Source organism: Onychostruthus taczanowskii, unplaced genomic scaffold, assembly GCF_017590055.1.
Source record: "Onychostruthus taczanowskii isolate IOZ18803 unplaced genomic scaffold, ASM1759005v1 scaffold76, whole genome shotgun sequence".
Classification (NCBI taxonomy): domain Eukaryota; kingdom Metazoa; phylum Chordata; class Aves; order Passeriformes; family Passeridae; genus Onychostruthus; species Onychostruthus taczanowskii.
The window spans coordinates 1,147,072-1,168,938 of record NW_024505450.1 but is presented as its reverse complement, the minus strand read 5'-3'; the positions used below and the strand labels follow the sequence as shown (position 1 = coordinate 1,168,938).

The 21,867-nt window shown below is 42.8% G+C and overlaps 1 protein-coding gene across 9 annotated transcripts in view; it reads right to left on the bottom strand.

Moving 5' to 3' along the window:
- Window positions 1-3,401: 3,401 nt before the first annotated feature.
- Window positions 3,402-21,867, bottom strand: part of TEAD1 (TEA domain transcription factor 1) — a 153,205-nt gene continuing 134,739 nt past the window's right edge. For all 9 annotated transcript variants that reach the window (XM_041423220.1, XM_041423223.1, XM_041423222.1 and 6 more), the window contains 4 exons: window positions 21,474-21,647; window positions 10,924-11,064; window positions 9,895-10,047; window positions 3,402-9,252 (listed from right to left, as the gene is read on the bottom strand). In XM_041423220.1, coding sequence (XP_041279154.1) covers window positions 9,139-9,252; window positions 9,895-10,047; window positions 10,924-11,064; window positions 21,474-21,647 — 582 coding nt within the window. In that variant the 3' untranslated portion in view covers window positions 3,402-9,138. The remainder of the gene's footprint in view (window positions 9,253-9,894; window positions 10,048-10,923; window positions 11,065-21,473; window positions 21,648-21,867) is intronic.

Sequence of the window (21,867 nt, the reverse complement as noted above, 5' to 3'; positions counted from 1 at the left end):
TGAACTGTGCCGTCGAGTTTCCATCCATTGAGGTGTTCTGGCAATAAAGCTTAGCTTAAACCCTTTTGATACTAATCAAAAATATCATATAATCATCGTCAAACCAATACAGATATTTCACAAGGAAGCCATCAGGTTCTCTGTGCTGTGGAATGCTGTGATGTGTGCAGTGTGGTTGAATCCAGTCCTTCAATGTCTGAGTTTTTAATGCGGGTTCATATTAAACCCAATGGAAGGGCCAATCAATAAGAAGATCCCATTCCCCCCTTCATCTCCTCCAACCAACATAAAACTGTGTCAAAAAGGAAGTGGTTATAACCTGGATGCTGTTCTTGTCCATTTTGCCAAGTAGGAGCATTTGTACACTAAGAAGTTCAACATCACAGGTGAAAGGATAAGAAAAGACAAGTGTATTGGAAAAAAAATTAAATCTCTGATAACACTGCAGAGAATATATGATTTAAGCTGAAAGGAATTTTCAGAAGTCTGGAAAAAAAATGCTTTATTCTTTGGTCTCTGCCAACAGAAAAAAAATAAAAATGGAAAGTACCTTTAAATATGGCTAATAAACTTAGCTGCTTGGGGCAGCAAAAGAAATCAGTTTGCATTTTGTCAACCTCCTGGCAAAGTGCTCTGTTCAAACACAGGGTAAGTTTGAAAGCTGCTGCCAGACCCTGCCTGCTGGAGGTGCAGAAGGCAGAGCACTGAGGTGCTTTGAAAGGCAAGGACTAATCCTCTCATTGACCTGTACAAGTAAGAGGAATCAAAAGGGTCTCAGACATATTAATCACAGCTCCTGTACCTTTGATGGCCCCAACCACCATCTATAGTGGGACACTGCCTTTGACAGAGCTAGGAGACAGCTGTGATGCCAAGGGCTCCAAAACTGTGTGTGTGTACATCTCTTAAAGCTGATGAAGAAGTTTAAAAGCAGATCTACGAAAAAAAAAAAAATTGTTTTCTGGATTTCTGCTCCCGTTTGATAACATCAAAGTTACACATTTATGCTCCTAGCTCTAGGATAGTGAGGGGCATGGAAATCAGTATTTTTTCAATTCATCAGCCTAAACCTATAATGGGCTCTGTGCATGTGCCCAAACCCACACATCTGTGGAAAGAAGGTGGCTTGAGAAATCCCCAGTGATGGGTAAATTGGGAGCAGTCACTTGCACTCAAGTGTCTTTGCTCACCTGGTTGTGTCAGATACTCTCCTGGCCATTGCACATTTTGCTCTTTCTCTCTCCCCAGAATGGAGCTGACAGTTCTTTATCTGTCAGGGAGGCTACAGCGTGCCTTGCTGAGCTTTTTTTGGGCTTTATTTGGTCTCTCCAGTGAAGCACACAAGAATGGAGTGTCCAGCAGCTCTTTCCCTTAAGCCTGGGATATGTCCCAAACTAGAAAGGGCTAATAATAAAAAGTAACATAGGAGGGAAAAAAAAAAAAAAACCAAAAAAAACCCAAACCAAACCCCAGCAAATTATTTTTACCTAGATGAATGATTGTCTGTTTTGTTGTAGCTTTTATTTTACTCTGGTTCTCCTGCCTTCCTCTGATGGACAGTGTTTTGATGGTGGTGGTCTTTAAATGATCCTTTTCCTCCCTTTTTCCTATTTTGTCCTGCCTTCAGCTTTGCATTTTCTTTGAAAAGCAATGCCCTGCTATTCATTTTCTCACAGTCACTTGCACTCTGGGTTTCTACAATTTTCCTTTTCCTTTTCACTGCCAGTACAATGTCTCTACCCACTCCCTCCTGCCCTTACCACCTTCCAGTGTCCCCAGCAGAGCTCTAGCTCTGAGGGAACATCAGTAATCACAGAACAACAATTCACAGCCATTAACCAGTGAAGTGTCACAGCTCCCTCCAAGGCAGGTAATTGTTTATGAACATTTTGCCTCTGTTTGGGGTAACAGATTGTTCAGCTGTTCCTGCTCAAGGGGCCCCCCACAACAATAGTGAGGCTGCAAAAGGTCAGGGTTGGGATGAACAGCTAGAGCTGGGTGTGGGGACTGCAGACATCTGCCAACACATTGCTGAGCTCTGAGCCCTCCTTTCACTCCTGGGTTTGTCAGCATGAAACGTCTCCAGGATCTGTAGGCTCAAATAGGCTGTATCTTAAAGAAAAATTAAAATCCACAGGAAAAGTCCACGGAGCACTTGTGGATTCTGTGCTCCATAAAAAGGCACGGGGTAACTGGTCTGGCTTCTTTGTTCCCTGCCCATGCAATCCAGCCCAGCCCCACGCTCCACCAGGGAGGGGCTGTGGCTCCCACTGGAACAGCTCTTCAGTAAACTGATGGTGACACTGCACGGGGACACCCAGCCCGAAATGCCACGTGACATCTTCCCAAAGGTGGAAGATTTATGCGTTCAACCTACATTAATTAAGAAGCAGAACCTTAATTAAGAAGCAGGTTGCTTCTGAAACAGCTAGCACACTTCAAAGGGCTGAAGCCATACACTTAATGGGAACAAAGAAGAGAAAACAGGGTCAAAACAGACCGTATCTGTGCCTTGTTCTCACCCCATTCATCTTGCACATGGGGGGTGCTCTGCTGACAATTTAAAAAGAGCAGTGGAACATCTGCCACCCAAAAGAGAATTGGGGAGTGTGGGAGGGGCATGTGGTTTATTAAAAAAATAAGTTCTGCTCCCCCACAGAAGCAGAAGATGAGCCAGATGTACTTTTTTTTTTTTTCCCCTCTACCAAGTCCTGGTCTTTTTTCTTGATTTCATTTGATCCAGGATATCCCTCTTATTCTCTCTCTCTCTCTTTTTTTTTTTTTTTTTACCCCTAGCTAGGTGGTTTCACTTAGTGAATGCAAGAAGCAAATTGATCCTGTTTCATCCTCTCATCATCCCAGGTACAGCTGTCAGCTGAGGGGCAGGTGGTTTAAGAAAAACAAGAAGTCTCTTGTAAACATGGCACATTTTTAGGACCTCAGTTCCCCCAGAGCTCAGTGTCCTGGAAGAAACAACCTCAGGTCACTCCCATGCTCCTCAGTTCTAGTTGCCCAGTTAATGATGTATTTGTACCATTTATTCTGTAACATTTTGAACAGGTCGTTCCTGCTTCTGGAATTCAGAGGCATGGGTGGCTTTCCCCATTGTCATGGTGTGGTTTAAAGAGTGTTTCAAAAAACCCACCACTGCTTCTTTAGGAAGACACACAGGCAAAAATTAGGATGATGGACTCTTCATGGAACACGGCTTCTAGATGTGCCAGCCTCGAGTGCCAGCCCTCCAGGCTTCTGTAGGTCCTGCTGGATCTCCCTTGCACCTTGAGGAAGGTACACAGGCATCTCTGCAAGTCTGGCCTTGTGCTATTTTGGAAAAAGGTTTTGAAAGCTACGCCTAACACTAAGAAGAGATTGAGGTAAGAGATTACGACAAATGCACAAAACACTTTCATTTTCTTTATTTTCAATTGATACTGTATGAATACAAAGTTTCTAGAAAGCTACAAAAATTCTACCACTTTATCAAGAAGGCATCAAAATGTGTCACTTTGCAAAGACATGAAAACACCTGCAGTAACCGACACAAAAATAGCATTTTTAGAGTGATGAAATAATTGCACTTAACTGTCATGGATATTAAAGTTATCACACATATGTACCGCGAAAGCTAGAATACATTTTTTTTTTTTTTACAAAGCACTTTATAAAAAAATTCTCTGCACACAAAACCTATAATTTTCATATTACTATCATACTAAAGATAAATTCACTTTAAAGCCAACACTTAAAACATTTTAAACAAAAAAAAAAAAAGGTACCAGTACCTACACACAGACAATAACAAATACAAGAATACTGTACTGCCAAGAGGTTTGACTGAAACTCCTTTTGAAAGCTTCTGCAAATATGTTAAGAAAACATTGGAGAACATTCAGTTTTTTCCAAGAGCCTTCCCTCACTGTCTAACCTAGAGGTACTTTATCATCAAAAGGCAAGTTCTACATCAAAAGTTACCAGCAGCAGTACAATATTAAAGTAACCACTGACCATATATGAATATGCTTAAGTCACAAACCCATTTTATACACATTACACAAATAAACATAAAGTGAGAATTCCATTAAGTCATTTACAAATGTGAACAAATGCACATGGCAAAAAAACCCCAAAACAAAACAAAAACCCAACCTGTTTTACATAAAATGTACTGAAGAATTAAAGGCTATTCAGGTTTTCAATGTTATAAAATTCTTTTGTCTTTTTTTTTCAGGCACATATTGTATTTTTTGTCTGCAGTCATGAGCCTGAATCAGAGGCCCATAAAACAAAACAAAACAAAAACAAAAACACATATTCTGTAAGGAGGTAACAGGGATCCATCTCCTTTTAGTCAACTGAGTGCATTTAAGGTTTAATTTACACACTAAAACTAAATACATGACCTCAGCAAGAATGACCTGAAAAGTTAAAAGATGAAGATGTTCAGAGTGTTTCTTGTACTTTGACTTATATCCAGCCTCAATCTTTCTTGGGGGGCTAAACATCTGGTTATGAAAGATAAGAGGGGGAAAGGAGATCATCCTGAGCAAAGGACAAAGCCGGGCTCTACTCCTCACATCCGCCTGTGCCCGGGCACATGTATCCTCACGGGAAAAGGAAAGGGGGGACAACACCAGGGCTCTCAGTGTGACCGACTGAGGGCTCCAGGAAACTCCCAGGGGCGCTGCTACAGGCAGCAGGCATGCCCTGGGATTCTCAGTGGAAAAATAAATAGATATGGATTAGCACATCAAATGTCGTATCTGCCTTGGACTGGCCCGTTACTTACATTCAACATTAATGTACACCCTTCATTATTCCCAACAGCCCATCCCGTGGGGGCTCCACGGGACAAGCCACTGCCAGCTGAGCTGTAGCTGTGGTGGAGAGGGAAAGAGAGAAACAGGCATTGGATCTGCGATTCCTTCAAAATAGTGGTGCAGTACCTAAACAAAATCAGTTTGGAATTCAAGTAAGTAAAACTACATTTGTTAGTAGTAATTTTTAACAGCCCCAAATGGTACCATTACGCTTGTTTGAATGAGACAGAGGTATAGTTTATCACAAACATTGACTAGTACAGCCATAATGTCTGGCAATAACTGGAAAAGTATGTTCTGCTTGTGGGCCGAAAGTGTCTTTGCCCTACCTCAGTCTCATTGAGTTCAACAGGATTACTTGTCTTATAGAGGTAAGTGAGATTTAGACCTTGAAGGAATAACAAAAATAATATTTTAGAGAAAGGGAATTTGAATTATCACAATATTTACCACACAGTGTCACAATATTTCTCTATATAAAAAGTTAATCTTAGTTTTCATCAAATACTTTAAAAATCAAGTTAACAATGTATTCACAACTATATAATCCCTCTGACAGCTTTTGGTTTTGCTGATATTTGTTCTTTCTAAAATGTTGCTCCTCTTCCCATTGATTTCAGTTGTGGTGGAGAGTGTGGCCCCCGTTCACAGAAGGTATCAGAAACAGACACATTATTAAGAGGAGCTACATTATTTTTTTTTTTTCCCCAATACATCAACTGGGAGAAAAACAAAACAACCCTGTGTTTTGAGTCGTGCTGGGCAGAGTTTCCCCAGCAGCACCTTCATCCACAATGCTCACCCTCAACATTTCAACGCTTAAACCCACACGATTGCATTTACCCTCACTACGCTCAGTTCTCCATGCTCCTCTTGTTCTATGCATCTGACCTTCAGCATGCACAACTTTGTAAACAAAATCCTCTGTCTAAGCAAAGAATCTCCACAGACACTAAAATATTATTAGAGGAGATCGATGAAGCCATGCTTGTCCACTGAAATTCTGTAGGATATGGATCTCTCATTATGCAGATGTGTGACTGGATGAAGAGAATAGAAATGGGAATATTTTCATTTTTACATCACAGACGAATCAGTTGCTGGTTTGCAATGCTGTCAGAAATGGCAAACAGTAGAGTTTTCTTCAGCAGGCTGATCATTAGCAAAATCCCTTTGCTAAGAATGGTGCTCTTTTGTGAATGGAGGCCTGTAGATTCAACTTATTCCAATAAACCAAAGGCATTACGGTGATAACTAAATATTTTTGGTCTCTCTACAAATTGTCATTATTATGGCAGCACTTTTCTAAGCTGGAATTTCAAACCAAAGGCACTTTCATGCTAGAGTGCAGAAGAGTCACAATTAATTATTTGGTCATGAAATTTAAAAAGGCAGCATTCATTAATACAATTCACTTTTCATGGAGAACTAGGGATCTGTAACCTTTCCTTTTGGTATAGGCATCTCACTGCAATGGGACTGACTTGTACAGACAGCTGGTTCAGACCAAGCAGTCAAAGAGCGTTTCTGCAGGGAAAAATACGGATATTTTAAAAATGGAACCAATTAAGAAAACAATGTATAAAATTTAATGTTAAGAGGCTAAAAGGTACTTCTAATATAATGCTAAGGCACTGCATATTGTAATGCTTTGGCAGCTCTCAATTAAAAGGTTCCTACAAAAAAGTAACAGTAACAAGATAAGTACTTCCAGCTTACAAAAGAGCTCACAGTTTACAGGCAGCCTGTTGGACTACACACCCCACACTCAACAGTTGAAGGATTAAGGCTTTTAAGAATTAACATATACAGGGTATGGATCATTTACAGAATTGCAAAGAAAAGACGATGGAAGTAGTTTCCCTAACATTACATATGTGAACACCAATAAACATTGTGACTGTTTATACCCTATAGTTATGGCATATGTAGTGTGCCAGATCCTACTTAAAAAAAAAAAAACAAACAAAACTGTACCTGGTTTTGCAAATTGACTTACATACTTTATATGCCTTAAAGAGTTTGCTTGTTATTAAAAAAAAAAAAAAAATTAAAAAATCACCAAACCCACAATTCAAACCCTAAATAAAAGACAACTTTAGAACAAAACCCAAAAAGTAGTTTTTGACTTGTAACACCAAGTGCTTAGAATAAAGGGCTACCGTTAGGCTGTTACAATGCAGTGCTTTTCCTGATGTGATTGTTAGTGTTAAAAATGAGCGTTAAAAGAGACCTTGCCATGGACACGTTTCTCTGTTCACTTTGCAGAGTATCAACTGAAAGATCATCAGCCCTAATATCCACAAGCAGGTAACAGCTAGACATCACAGCAACCATCCAAACCACCCACCTCGTGCAGTCAGATCAGGCTGAGGGATTGAAGCAGTCTCCCTTCCCCCAGTGATGTTTGCATCCTCCTCGATCCCCAGACCTCACCAGCGTTAGGGATGGTCCTGGTCTGACCCACTACCTCGCCTAGGCTCCAGTCTAGTCCAGACATTTCAGCAGTGGGCAATTCTAACAGAAAGGATTATGCAGGAATATAATTTAAAGAAAAGGATTAGAGTTGCTTGTTTGAAGACTACAGCACTGGGCCTGGGAGTAAGTTCAACGCTTACACTGTGCACGGGAACTGTGCTGGTTGCAGGAACAATCACAGGGGTAGGGAGGGGCCTGCTAAGCGTGACCTTTGAGTCAGGACTGCAGAAGACTCTCCTAAGAACCCTCTTTGCTGACAACTCATCACTGATCCCTAAGGTGGCTTGTGCTTGGTCAGGCAGCCCTCAGCCTTTCAGACAAAAGTTTTGCCTGAGAAGCCTCTGCTGGCCCAGCAGTGCCCCAACAACTTCTGCTTGGGCAACGAGGGGCAGCAGGAGGAAAGGGGCTGAGCAACACCCTCTGTCCCACGCAGGAGGGGTGAGGCTGCTGCTCTCGTGTGCAGACCCACACAACCACTCACACCCGTGGCCATGGGGTGAAGCCTGACAGTATTAAAATATCTCCAGCTGTGCTGCGCTTCCTGGAGTCTTCCCTGAATTGATCAGAAGGATGAACGCTACCACTTGGATGAACACTTTCCAAGAGGGCAGCAGACCCCTCGTGGTAGGTGTGTGTTTGTTTCAGATAAGGTCTTTGCCAGACCTGGAGAGACAACTGGGAGAGGTGTAAGAGCACCGTGATTAAGAGGAAAAGGAGAAAAAAATATACAAAATTCTCCATTTTCCAATCTTCTTTGCCTGATGCTGGTTGTGATTTTCTAGCGTCTCACAGATATTAAAGCTGCTGATCCTTTCAGAGGTGTACACACTCTTCTTTCAAACACATCAGTGTTTTGCTCTCTGTTTCAAATGACTCGATGCTGTTGCAATGTCAGTTCTTTCCGTTCATCTCTTGATTTCAGAGTTGCAAGTTTTTTGCTCAACTTATTAGAAAACATAGTTGTCCATATAAAATATAACCGCACACACAAGACTACATATAATGCAAGTCTAAATCTTCAGTATTTACCTACTTATTGCAAAATGAGCCATCTTTTTCATTAAATAATCAAATTTTCATATTAGTACAATACAACTTTATACTCTTTTAAAATACACTAGATATGTTAGGGGTAAGGGGTGATGTTTTCTTTCTCTGCAATACCTGTTTGAAAGTTTAATGGATTAGAAGATTAGTTTTAGCGTTGAGAAAAAAATACAAAATTTGCCTAATTTTAGGACCTGTCTGTTTCTATCAGGCGTTTCTTAAGGCTATATTTTTCATTTGGTTTCAAACAGAAAAATGTTTCATTTTAAAAAATAATTTAGTGAATTACATTCGTCCATATCTTCCACCCTAATTAGTTACAAAGATAATTCTATAAAGATTATTAACTTTGTGTACTCATTTACAGTTATAGCTAAAGATTCATTTCAATTTCACTTGCATTGTAAAACAAGTATTTCGTGTTGGAAAAAAACCCAAAATAAATTCTTATAAATGCTGTCAGTTTTTCCCCATGGCAAATGCTCTGTCATACATTTTTCTATCAGAATTAAAAATAGGCCTCCACAGACAGAGGCGTTAGGTTCTTAAATACAGTCTTCCCAAAGAACTGTGGTTTACAAATTTGAAGAACACTTAGTTTTAGAAATAATTTTTACAACTGTACCAGAATTTCACAGCTACAATTATATATGAACACATTAAAAATGACTTCACTAAAACAGGATTTAGAAAAATGTGGGTGAAAGTTGGGCCAGAGGCACTGCCACTTAGTGTTGAGGTTTACAGTCTGTGTTTTGATAAAGAAGTGAAATGAAGTGTATATATAAATAACTGCTCAGTCCTTTACAAGCCTGTAGATGTGATGCTGTGCTCCATGTTCGCTGTTCGACACTTCGAATACACAAGCCATGCAGAGCAGGGTTTCTTGTGTATCCCTGTTTGTTACCACCTGTGTGGGAAAGGAAGAGGCAGACAGAACATCACACACCTGGAAACAGCAGGGCTGAAACAAGAAGTGACCTGTGTCACCTCGGTCCTGCCCGAATCCCCTGGCAGCAGCAGCACGTGGCTCTGAGAGCTTGGCTGGGGTGACACCACAGAGCAACAGGGAAAGCAAGCTGGGTCACTGGATGAAACTGGCTCAGAGGCCACCACATGGCCCATCCTCTGTGCTTTAGGTCACCTCTTGGGCGTTTGCTGCCTGTTTTCCCTGCCCAAGAACTAATTAATGCCACTAACACCCGCAGCACCGTAACCAAGCCCCGGAAAGGACACATCAGGTGAACACAATGGTTCAAAGTTACTGCCTCGGGCTCTCTACAAACCCCAGACTCGAACGGAAAAAATGGAGAAGCAAGCTGAAATTTGTGGAGAGTAACAAAGATGTTTGCTCACGCTCACAGCCAGCTGAGCCTTTTCATCCTGAGCGTTTATAGCGCCCAGTTCCAGGAGAATTATTCCGGAGTCAGTGGGATGGTTTGTTTGGCAAGCAACAATGACTGAGGGATTTGGAAACTGGTTCCCAACACTGCAAGCTGAGCAAAGCCTGAGAGTATCTTAGAAGCGGAAAGATAAAAAAGCCAGACCGTACCAATAAAATTGTGAAGTTTTCCAAGACGCTGTTCATCATGTATTTCTCTGGTAAATGCTTCAGCTTGTGTATGAAGTTGATCATGTATTCACACATCGGGGAGCGGTTTATCCTGTACACAAACCGGCCATTCTCAAACCTTGCATATTCAGTCTGAAAACGTTAAAACCATTTAGAATGTGATCATTCAGAGACAGAAAAAAAGTGACTGGTAAATCAGTTTTTCTCCTTTTTTTGGTGTAGACAGGAAAAAGAGAAAGTGGTTCAGACACACTCACAAGCCTGCTTGCTGACTCCCTGCCTTACCTATGCTACGCCTTGCTAGAAATGCAAGGGATTTTAATTATCAATAATTATAATATCATTACTTGTTCTCCAACCTGCAAATTAACAAACTGAATAGATGAGGATTATAAAGTCCCAAACTGAGTAGAAACTAATTAAGCCAAAAACTGTGATATGATGATTTTACAGGAATTTTGAGGCACCTGTCTGCAAAGGGAGCAGCAAAAATAAGCTTATATATTTACACTTAAGTGTGCACATACAAACATAGATATATTATTGCATGACTTTATAGGCAATTTATGAACTACAGAAAGATGTAGGACTACAGCTGGAAGAAAAGCAGACTGACTTAGATTGCTGAGGGAGGGTAAGGGTGTGACTCTTGGACTTCTGCTGTCCAGCTACCAATTGCTCAGATGGTTTCTGAGGATTTTTGGCTTTCTCTAAGCTTGGAATAATAGGAATTATTAAAACCTTCTTTTGTTATGGTCAGAAAACATACTCAGTTTAAGAAGGACGTAAACAGTGACCAGGCCATCTGTAAAGGCTCAACCTTCAGCTCTAGGATAAAATTCCCCCCCAAAAACTGTTTTGTACGTGACAGATGTGGGTCTGGGGCTTAGTTCCCAGCTGCAATATCACTGTGCAGCAAACCAACCAGAGACCTGACCCCACCCCACAGGTCTGTGTGCAGGAAAGGTAAGAAATGCCTAAAGGCACATATCCCATCACAACACCCACCTCTACTTTTTCTACTACTTGCTTTCCAAAGGAGCAGACTTTGGTGGAACAGGTGATTGTCATGTTTTCCGAGCTCTCGTACTGACTGGTGACTCCGTAAAACGCTCCTGTATCATCTTGGATGTTGCAGTTTAAGTCAGCCTGTGGGGAAAAAGGTGAAGATTTGATATTTTTATTTGACAGTGTGAACAGCATAAGCTGTTGCTAGCTCACGATTCTTTTCACAAATCACAGGGGGAGCTTAATGGTGATGACAGTGACGGTGGAAAAAGGGAAGTAGCTACCTAACTGTTGCAGTAAAAATCTTAGGAAGTCAGTAATTTATTCAAATTTTAGACAATAAAAGATGTCCCAGTATTTATGTGGGCTACAGGTGACATTCTTGTCTGGCAGATAGCTGATGAAATCCTTGGAGCAGAGGAATGATCACCTGCAAGGAGCCTGGCTCCAGAGCCAGCCCCTCGGAAGTGAACCTGCCTTCAGACTCAAATTCAGCCAAGCCACCCCACTCTGGAGAGGCCACAGCTCACTTTCTCCTCTTCTCAGCTTAAAGCAATGAAATCCTCATGGCAGAGGAGACAGCTGGGCAGCACAGGATTGCTCTCTGATAAGGCTCTGCCGGGCCATATGGCATTGATTGAGCAGAACTGCACTCCACGGAGCAGTCTGACACAAGCCCCAGGCTTCCCGTGTGCACACAGCCGTGCCCAGCACCAGCAAACATTCTGGACGGAGCTGCTGGCTCCCAGCATTTCCCTGCAGCCTCAGTAACCATCCAGCTGCCTTTGATAGGTAGCATCAGACACCAAGACTCGCAGGATCAAGTGAGGAGCAGCTCTACCTTCAATTATTCATTATCCAAGCCCTGTGCACAGCAGGATTAATTTGGCTACAAAGCAACCACACAGGTCACCTGCTGAATCCAGCCTCCCTGGGACCACAGCAGTGCTGGAGCTGTTCTGCCACTCTGCTCTTTGACATCACGGACCCCTTTCTGCTCTTTTCAAAAGCCCTCCATTTAAAAGCACGCTGATATGGATACAGGCAGACTCTAGGGATGTGCACAGCTGGATTTGTTGATTCAGGCATTAGCTCTACTGACATCTTTGATGCCCAGAGAGAGAGTGGGCAGGGTTTTCCTTTCATGTGGAAATAGCTGATCAGCTACTGCAGCATGACAGCAAAGAATCACCTGAACTCGAAAGTTAGGCCGAGGTGAGCATTTTAGCAGGGAAATGCACTTCTGCAGCTGCTTCACTTGCAAGTCCCACTTTGCTTGGTTCTATTCCTAATATAGAAATGGAATACATAATACTTAACAGGTACCTTCATGTTTACCCTCAGACTTTTTAAAAACCTTATTTACAGGTATGTTTACCTATGCCCCATCCCTGAGAGTGTTCAAGGCCAGAGTGAATGGGGCTTTGAGTAACGAGGTCTAGTGGAAGGTGTTGGATTTGGGTGATCTCTAAGGTTCCTTACAAGCAAACCATTCTACAGTTCTGGTGTGGAGCACTCACCACAGGTCATTTGTAACTGCTACTTAATTTTTAACTTGGCAACAACTCATTAATACACCTTACTGTCTGCAATCCTTATTTGTGGTATGGCCTTGTGAGGCAATATTCTGATAACAGCACACACTGAGCTAGTGTGTGGTACAGAGAAGACACGGGTCTAAGATTACTTGGGGCTAGCTTTGTAAATTAATCAGTGGAGCAGCCTCCTGAGGTTTGCACACAGTGACACAAACAGCCCCACAGTCACATATTTTGCATGAGAGGAAGAAATCCTATCGCTGTTCCACCTTGTTCCTTGCACCTGCCTCGCACCAGGTCAGCAGTTAATGTTTAATGTGCATCTGAAGCAGGGCTGTCACAGGGAGCTGTGAGGAATTGGTCAGAGCTGATAGCAAATAAGCAATTTGCCATCACAGCTGGCCTGCAATCAAAGCATGGCAAACATCTAAACGTGGAGAACTGCAGCAGCCACTGGCCACGCCACCACTGCTCCGCCGGAATTTCTGAAGGACAGGGATTTCTCCTAAAACCATTGCACTGCTGCAATTAATGACAATAATAATAGAAGTAATCTCTTAGAATGCAATTATTCCTGCTGCTACCACAATTGCAGTTTTACTAGCAAAGCATTTTCTTTCCTTTCAGATATGAGCAAAATACTTAAGAAATCATAACTAAACCACCCCTCACAATTTCACGTTGTCAGAAATCAACTGCACAGACCTTGCATTTCAAGCTGCAGTCGCAAATGTTTAAGAGTTAAAAAAGGATAACTTTTTATCTGCTGCCTTCTGATTTTGAAGCCTGCTGAAAAAAATACCTAATTGTTCTATTTACATGCTGACATTTAACCTGGAAAAGCAACACATGTGGCCATCTGTCACCCTGTTGTTCACTGCCACAGCTTTTCCAGCCCTTGCTGAAATCGCCAGGAGTTCTGTGTACACAAAACATCCAGGCTGGGGCCTGATGTTGCAGTGAGGAACACTTGAAACTATCACTCAATTGTCATGATTCACTCTTATGCAATTACAACATAGTTGCAAAAGTCCCATGATGATCATATAGATGAGAATTATCTTTATTTACTTGTTTGCTCTTCGATTTTTTTTCTGAGTCTAGCATACAGAAAAGGTGTTTTCAAAGAAGGACAGAATTCTCTTTGTAAACATTTTTCATATTAATCTAATTGCTGAGATTGCTGAGAGCTGAAGACTCTTGAAAACAGTCTAACACCAGCATTAAAAAATCATAGGAGTTGGCAAGCAAGTGCTCTTAAATGAAGGCTTCACCAAAGCCTTTTTTAGTACTATAACAACTTTGTCTTAAGGACTTAAGAACATTATTATGGCTTAAATAACAAGGGATTTGTCTAAACATATACATCTGAAAGCTAAATTGTATTTTTCAAACTGATGAAATTAAAATACATTTTTTGCTGGTTTTTTTTCCTTCTCCAAAAGGTTGTGAGTACCCATGTAGCTGTGAGAGTTGTAGATGTGGGAATAAGGTGATGTGTTATAAATGAATGCCCTGGTATTCAGCTTTAGCTCATTACTACAGCATTGATTCCAGGGCTTGTGTCTACATTTTAGAAGGGATTTGGAAAATTGGAAAGTGTTCAGCAAAGAGCTACAAGAATGATTTCAGGTCTGGAAAACATCCTTTGTAGTGAATGACTAATGAAACTCCATCTACTTACTTTTTCCAAGGGAAGTTTTTCCACAACCTTGTCATAGCCTACAAGTTGCTACACGGGGAAGAGCCTTCTCCTAGATTAAATCTTGCAGAAAAGGGCATTAAAAGGCAGAAAGCTAAAGCTAAGCAAAAGCAAAATGAGAAACAAGGCAGGGGCTGGAAACCCTGATGGCCACGGAATGCTGGCATAATTCTTAGATGAGGAGAAATCACCTTGGGGTCTTTTTTAACCAAATGAGTATCTGACAGGGATGCTCTGGTTCGAGTAGGCTTGGTACTGTCCAAAGGCAAACGTTACTTAGTGTGGTTCACTCCCTGAGCTACCTATGGCAGACAGGGCTACATAAATATAATAACAACAAAATTGAAATACAGAAATTTATCTTATTAATCTTCTCCTTGTAATTTCCTGTTTCAATGATCCTTATGAAACAGGTGACAACAGCCAAGCCTCTGGAGTGCTGTCACCAGCTCTGGTGCATTATTTCCATGGTGCTCTGTCTCCAGCAGTTCTCTGCATTTCAGACACGGGCTGCAAGCCTTCCTGGGATGTAAAACAGCTTTCCCTCCTCTACAGCTTCTCAGGCAGCTGTGCTCTGGGCTCCAGGCACTGGGCTTGGGGAGCACTCCTGCTGCCTATACAGGTAAATAAGTGCTTGAATGGTGACTTCAAATATATTGATGTGAGTTCAAATATTATGGTATTTCAAACATTATGGGATGATCATATGTAATGAACAGGAGTCCATTTACTCACTGAGTTTTAAAGATCAATACAATTTAGAGGGGGAAAACCCCAAAACCACAAATGGAATTTTAATTTTTTTTTTTTTTTTTACTTTTAAGAGTAAAACTCTAATTTAGATTTATTTCTGGGCACTGAGTTTTATATGAATGCACTTGGAGGTGGAAGAGGCACTCGGATTTCTGGCACCCTGTCTCCAGTGCAAGAGCATGATTAATTCATTAATAAAGCACAGCTTGTCAATGGGTAGCACTGGAAATATTGCATATTAAGAGCACCAAGTGTTCGACACACTGAATGGAGAAGTCTCTGCCAGTGTGCTGGAGCTTGCACCGAAAGAGAGATGGCTGCAACCAAAGTAAAAATAAATTTTAAAAACTATCTTCCCATTCCTTTCCGCAGAGCTCTCGGGCTCTGTGCTACAGGCAAGGCAGAGGGTAGAGTGCTTGTGTAATAATAACAGCTTTGGCTAACAAAAAAGCAACTCCAGCAAAAATTGCTGAGAAGACTCTAAATCCATCCTGCTGAGTAGAAGGAAAACAGCACCCACTGGAAAGAGTGGGATTTGGGGAGGGCCAGAGCAGTTTGCACTGGCACTCAGCATTAACACGAAGCACATAAGGTCACTTATGAACAACACCGAGGGCTGAGCAGCTGCTCAGAGCGGCCGTGGGGCGCTGGGTGCCTCGTGCGCCCGCACCGTGCCTCCCCTCCTCCTCTCCAGAGCTCCACCAAAGAGCAGGGATTCCAAACTGTGAAGCAATTTTTTCCAAAGGGAGCATCTGGGCCGTTGGCACGCTGCTGTGCAGCTCAGGAATTGTGTCCAGGGCTGCCACATGGTTGGGCTGGTGATGCGCCCTGCCCCTTCCCTGGGCACCCAGCACCAGCGTGCTCAGGGTCCTCCTCTCCGGGCCAGGGGGCTGCCATGGGGAAAAGCAATTGCATGGCTGCTTTCTTCCATATCTCATTTGTTTTGCATACATTTGCATGCTGGCCTTGGAGGCATTCGTGTTGCAGGCCCCAGTTGTGAGCTGCAGATCATTTGGCAGTGACGCTGTGTGTGTGTGAAGGGAACTCCAAGATTCTGGATTATGCAATGAAAAAGAAAGAGAGAGGAAAAAAGAAAGAGAAAGGCAGTAGCCACAATTGTGTGTGTGTGAATGAAAGGCACAAAGAATCTCTGCACCTTTTAAGACGGCTGGAGGCACATGGGGATAAATTCAGGAGGGGGTGGGAGGAGACCACAGGCACAAGCCATTTCTGAACACTGATTACATGGGTAAATTGTTTGTTCCAGTGTATCACAAAGAGAAGGAGCATTATTTTTCATGCCACAGCTGTTTTGAATAAGAATAGGAATAAACTTAACTATCCTCCTCATGTTACTTACCACTAATTATGGCATATATTTACATCTATAAAACAGTGAAATTTTGGGAGACATAATTTAATGCCCCTTTATTGTGTAGATTCCTTTATTTCCATCCCACATTTGAATTTCAAAAATGTTTAGGACTTCAAAGCATCTTTAAAAGCTTGCCCTAATTATAATATGCATTACTTTCTAAAACTCCTAGTTTGCATTGCAGATTCCTGCAAATAGAGGCATTCATTTTAAACATCAATTAATATCATCCACGCATCTTCAGATGAGTTTGGATCTTGGTTTCAGAGTTGCAGTGAGCTCTGGCTAAGCTTTCCTCAGTTGGAAGAACAGTTCAAGCTACTGCAAACACGAAATTAAGTCAGTGGATCAGATCCATAGAAAGCCTGACAGGCCAACATTAATTTATATCAGTTGTTTTTTTCCTATGTGACCAATGAGAGAACATCCCTCCTCCTTTCAGACATATTTGGCCCCCAAATCTGTCCCTGTAGCTGCAGAAATCAGAGTTCAGGCTGGCACAGAGCATTTGGCACTGTGAGAGACACAAAATCCCAGCATGTGATTGCAAGGCATGCTTACACCAGCATTAAGGATCCCAATGGAGGCAGGACCCACTGCACACTGCTGTAGGTTACATGGAAAAGCCATGCAAAATTTCCCTCAAAATTTCCACTTGGGGTTGAGGCAAAAACTGAGAGAGAAATAACAAAGTTACAGCAGCAGGATTTAGTCTAGGAGGCCTAAGTGTATTGTTTAGGATTAGAGAATTTAGGAATAGTAGTGAGCAATCAGTGGGGCTAGCACTAGATATGAACATGGATAGAACCAATAAAAGAAACCAGCACAGGCACCCTGTGTTGACTTGGCTTTTAGACAGGCTAACTGGAACTTCAAAGAGCAGAAAACTTTGGTGCTATTCCCAAGTCACAAACTAACCACCAGGAACATTGACCATACTCAGATTAAGGTTAGATGGCACAAATTATTCCTGGTTGTTTTGCATAGATTGGGTTTAGTCCCATAAGGTGAGAGAAGCAGGATTATGCAATTAACCTGCACTCAGGGAAAGGTTTCCTCTGCAGATACTCTTTAGCCTTCCTTGAATTCTGCATCAGTGTTCTAGGATAGCTTTTACATTTGTTTACCAACCTTAATTTTTGTTTTAATTCTGTAACTCAGTAATCTCCAGTCTCATATCCCTGTCACACAAACTTCCTGTGCCACACCATCAGTACGTTGCTCCTTATTTACAACACACAGAGTAAAATTCCCTCTATTAGTGTAAAAGTCTGTCTCTGTGGCAATTTCCCTGAACTCTGTGGTTCCCAGTGACTACCTGGGATAAAGCAGAGGAACAGAGTCATTGCATTCCAGGTGCAAGACAAGGACCAGGGCATTGCATTGCAGGGCGTGGGGCTGGTTGTTTGAGGTGGTGTAGGAGGAGGAGTCTCTTCCTTTTGTACCTCCTGCACTTCTAGGTAGGAAGAGGCCCAAAAGTGTGACATCCAGATGTGTCACCAGGACCAGGGCCAGAACCTCATCCATTCCCAGCATCAGGTTGTGTTTCCCATGAGATACAATCTGCATAAACCAATAAAGCTCTGCAAAGCAAAGCAAACTTTGCTTTGTACTCCATCCCGGCGCTGCCTTGCTAAGTCAACTCCACAACTGGCAAATGTCTTCTTGCAAGATCTCAGACCTTTCCCTCCCACTTTTTTTGTAGTCAAACCTTATTAATGAAACCAGGACACCAGGGCAAACTGTGCTGGTGAGCAGCCTGAAGCAGAACTAAATGGGAAAGAGCCAGAGGAGTATTCTTTCCTGCTCCCAGAGCTCAGCTGCTTTCTGCCTTAGTCATCCTCAGCACAAGTACTCATCTGTGGTCTTCCTGTTTCCCATATACCCATTCCACAGCTCGATTAATGTCCAAACAAAACACTCTTTGTGCTGCCTCCAGTGACATGCTGACTTCCCTTAAATCCATTTGCAGGGTCACCATCCCAAATCCTGACCTTCACTTTCAAGCTTCTCCCATATGACACTCTCCAGCTTCCCTTCTCTAGTTTGCCTTGGCTTCTTTCACTCAGACCCTGCCTTTTCTTCACTGATTCACCTCAGAGTGCTTTCACACCTGTAATTATTTGCCCAACCAAAATTCACTTTCCTCTTTTGCCCACCAAAACAAGGACCCCCGATCACCTGGGATGCAGTAGTTTACAGTGCTGAGCAAATGATTGATGGCTACATGTAATGAAGGAGGAAGGCAACACAAAGGATGGGAAGGGGGAAACAAATGGTGAGACAGTATTGGGACTAAGCAATAACCACACATCATGAACAGAAGCAGGGAGGAGGTGAACTTACAGAGTAGGAGGAGGTAGCAGATGATGAGAGAGTAGATACTTATTCAGAACCAGATACTTCATTCAGCCAAAATTAATCTCTTTTCATATGAATAAATTTGAGGTGACTTATATGGTTAAAAACACTGTCAGCAACCTGTGCCAGCTTTTTTCTGGTGATATTATGACTGTTTAAAACAGTTTTTTAACACTCCCCATAAAAAAGAGAATGGCATCCTTTTTTTTTTCTGAAGAAATGCCCTATGGGGGTGAAATAAAGGACAGTGAGCTGACAGTTTGGGATCTAATTCTCATGACTAGCTATCTTCTGGTTATCCTGTACATATTCCTACATACATTTAGGACTGGGGGCCACTGGTGTGAAGTTTTTCCTAGAAGAGCATTCATCGTGACTCTTGCAACACTCAAACACTACCCCAGGCACCTTCTCCCTGCCTCTCCCACTTGATGAGAGAGAAAATCCACTGGTTTATTTTAAGATCATAGCTCAGGAAAGTGTTCTCACCACATTTTTAATGTATAACTCAGAAGGATGTTAGCACTGTATGTTTTTTAATCTCTAAGTTAATACAGCACGAAATTGTATTAAAAGGCCATTATGTTGGAAGGCACGGTGAGGTTAGGCAATGTTGGATTGAAGTTGTCTGCACATCCTGACTGCTGAACTGTATCATGTCACAGGCTTTAGCTACACAGCTGCACACTCACCCTCTGAACATCTACACAACGTTTCTTTGTCTCTGCTGTTCACTGTGCTGTTTCCTGAACACTACTCAGAACCTGTGCTGAACACAGAATTTTACATTTCACAGAGGTTTTTTTCATGGCATCACCTTGAGCCCTTACAGCAGCCACGAGTCTGATTTGTCAGTGAGCACTTGAAGTGGAGGGGTGGTGTCACCCCCACGTCACAGGTGTGGGACTGGGACAGGAGTGCTAAAGGTGTGCACTGCTGGGAGCAGACAAAGCAGAGGAGGCTGGCACTTGGATTTTCAAAGGCAGGAGAACACCACAGACCTCAATGATCCAAAGAAGGTCTCTACTGGCTTTAGGTATACCTTTGAGCATTCAGTATGCCTGAAAATCAATTTCCACGTGGAGAAAAAGCAGAACATACAATACATCCATTACCATATGATAAATCTCTGCTCCATCCACGTCTAGTATAAAGTCTGAGGCTTATCATCCTCTGTGGGATGAGAACAGGCATGTGAAGTGACATTCATTTTTGCCAGTGTGCTTTGCAAATATTTATTACACAGAGTGGATTGGTGAGATGATGGCCTCAGCTCAAGCCAAATTTCACAAGGAAATGTATTTAGTGGTCACAGACCCTTAACTCCAAGCTCTGCTCCACTGCAGCCGGATTTCTCCTGCTGTTATGTTTGTCCTGTTCTCACCTCCCAGAAACCTTCTTTGCTGTACTTCATCCCTGTGTTTCCCTGCAGGCTTCTTATGCCAAATGCTCCCTCTTCCCACTGCCCCCTCTTTTTGACCCCACATTCTCACCTGCCTGTTCCAGGCCACTGGTGCCCACTGTGTTTCAGCTCCCACTGCTCTGCTGTCTGCTCTTTCTGGCCTCTTTGCTCAGCCAGCCCTCAAACACTTGGTCTACAGCTCACAGGCCCAGTTTCAAGCTCTGTGAATTTCTCAATGGGTTTCTTCTGCAGTCCAGCACAGCTTCTGCTCAGTGGCTTAGTCCTTCTACCTCCAGATTTGAGAAAAAAAGTTTCCCTTATTTCAGTTTCCACTCCTAAATCTGGTGCCACAGATCTTGAAAAGATATGAAGTCTGGGGGATTTATAAGGTGTAGAGTACTTCAAATCCAATAGATAAACTCAAGGAAATCTGATCATAAGCAGTGGTTCCAGATCAACCTCTTCTGGTCTCAGCCTTAACCTGTCCACCCTGTAACTAAACCCTGAATATGCCCATTTTAGTGAAGTTTTAAAAGAAAAAAAATAAATGATAACTGCTGCTATGAAAAGGAGTATACCACAAAAAAGTACCCCAACGAATTAGTGAGTATAAAAAGCTTTAGTATAAGCATGAGGCTCAGCCTGCAGATTTTCTGATCCTTTTGGGTGAACCTTTTAGCAGTTTAGTGGATGGACTTGGATGATGGTTGGACTCAATGATCTTAGAGACCTTTTCCAACCTAAATGATTTTATTATTTTATGATTACGTCGCTGACATGAGATTTTGCAAATACAGTAAGATAAACCTGGCTTTTCAATGAAATTCATCATGACTAGATAAATTAGCAGCATCCCAGCTCTCCATTCAAATTATTTTTTCACCCTTGCTCTGAATATGATAAGTTATGGAGCTGAGTCCTATAGCTGACTAACAAAAAGCCAAGGAGAAAGCAGATGTGCTTCAAGAAACAAAGCCCTGTGAGCCTCCCAGGCTCACAGCTGGCTCAGCTCCCCTCCTGCTTGGTCCTCTCTGCACAAGCACGGGCTGATGGCAGCACTGATCCTTGCACCACTTGCACTGGGCAGCAGCTGCACCTCGGAAATCCCCAAAAGCAGGCTCAATTCCCTGCCTTCCCTGCTTTTCCCTGGACCACTAGATGGCAGTTCCCCATCTCCAAACGGGGCTCTCGGTACCTGTTGGCTGCTGCCCAGCAGCTGCAGAGCCAGGCAGAGCTCAGGCACATCTGCCCTGGCTCCTGGGGAGCTGCCAGCGGGGCCAGCTCTGTCCCAGCTGAAGGGCAAACAGCTCTGCACCCGAGCACGATGACAGAGGCAATTTCCACAGGCACCCCCAGGCTGCTGAACACCTCCCCCAGCCCTGGTGGGCAGGCGAGTCCTCCCCACCACCCCTTACTCACCCAGAATTTGACGAGGAAGAAAGCGTTCTGAGGCCCCTTCCCAAAGAGCTCCTTCAGGCCGCCCTTCTTCTCGGGAAATTTGTCATAAATCTGACGAATGTCCACCGACTCGAGCAAGGGGTCGCTGTAAGAATGGTTGGCGTGTCCGATGTGCACGAAGAGGTGTTTATTGTACTGCGAGAGAGAAAGAGGAAAATCAGCGCCGTGGGAGAGGAGCAGGGGGTGGGTACAGCAGGGGGCTGTGCTCTGATGGATTGAATGGCTCACACGTCGCTCCTGGGATTTTCTGCAGTATGGTTTCCAGGAACAACTTCACTGATTGTGTCACAGACCCTTGTGAACAAGGGCCAACATCAAAAAAACCCTGTGTCCCCACTGCAAACCCCAAAGCATG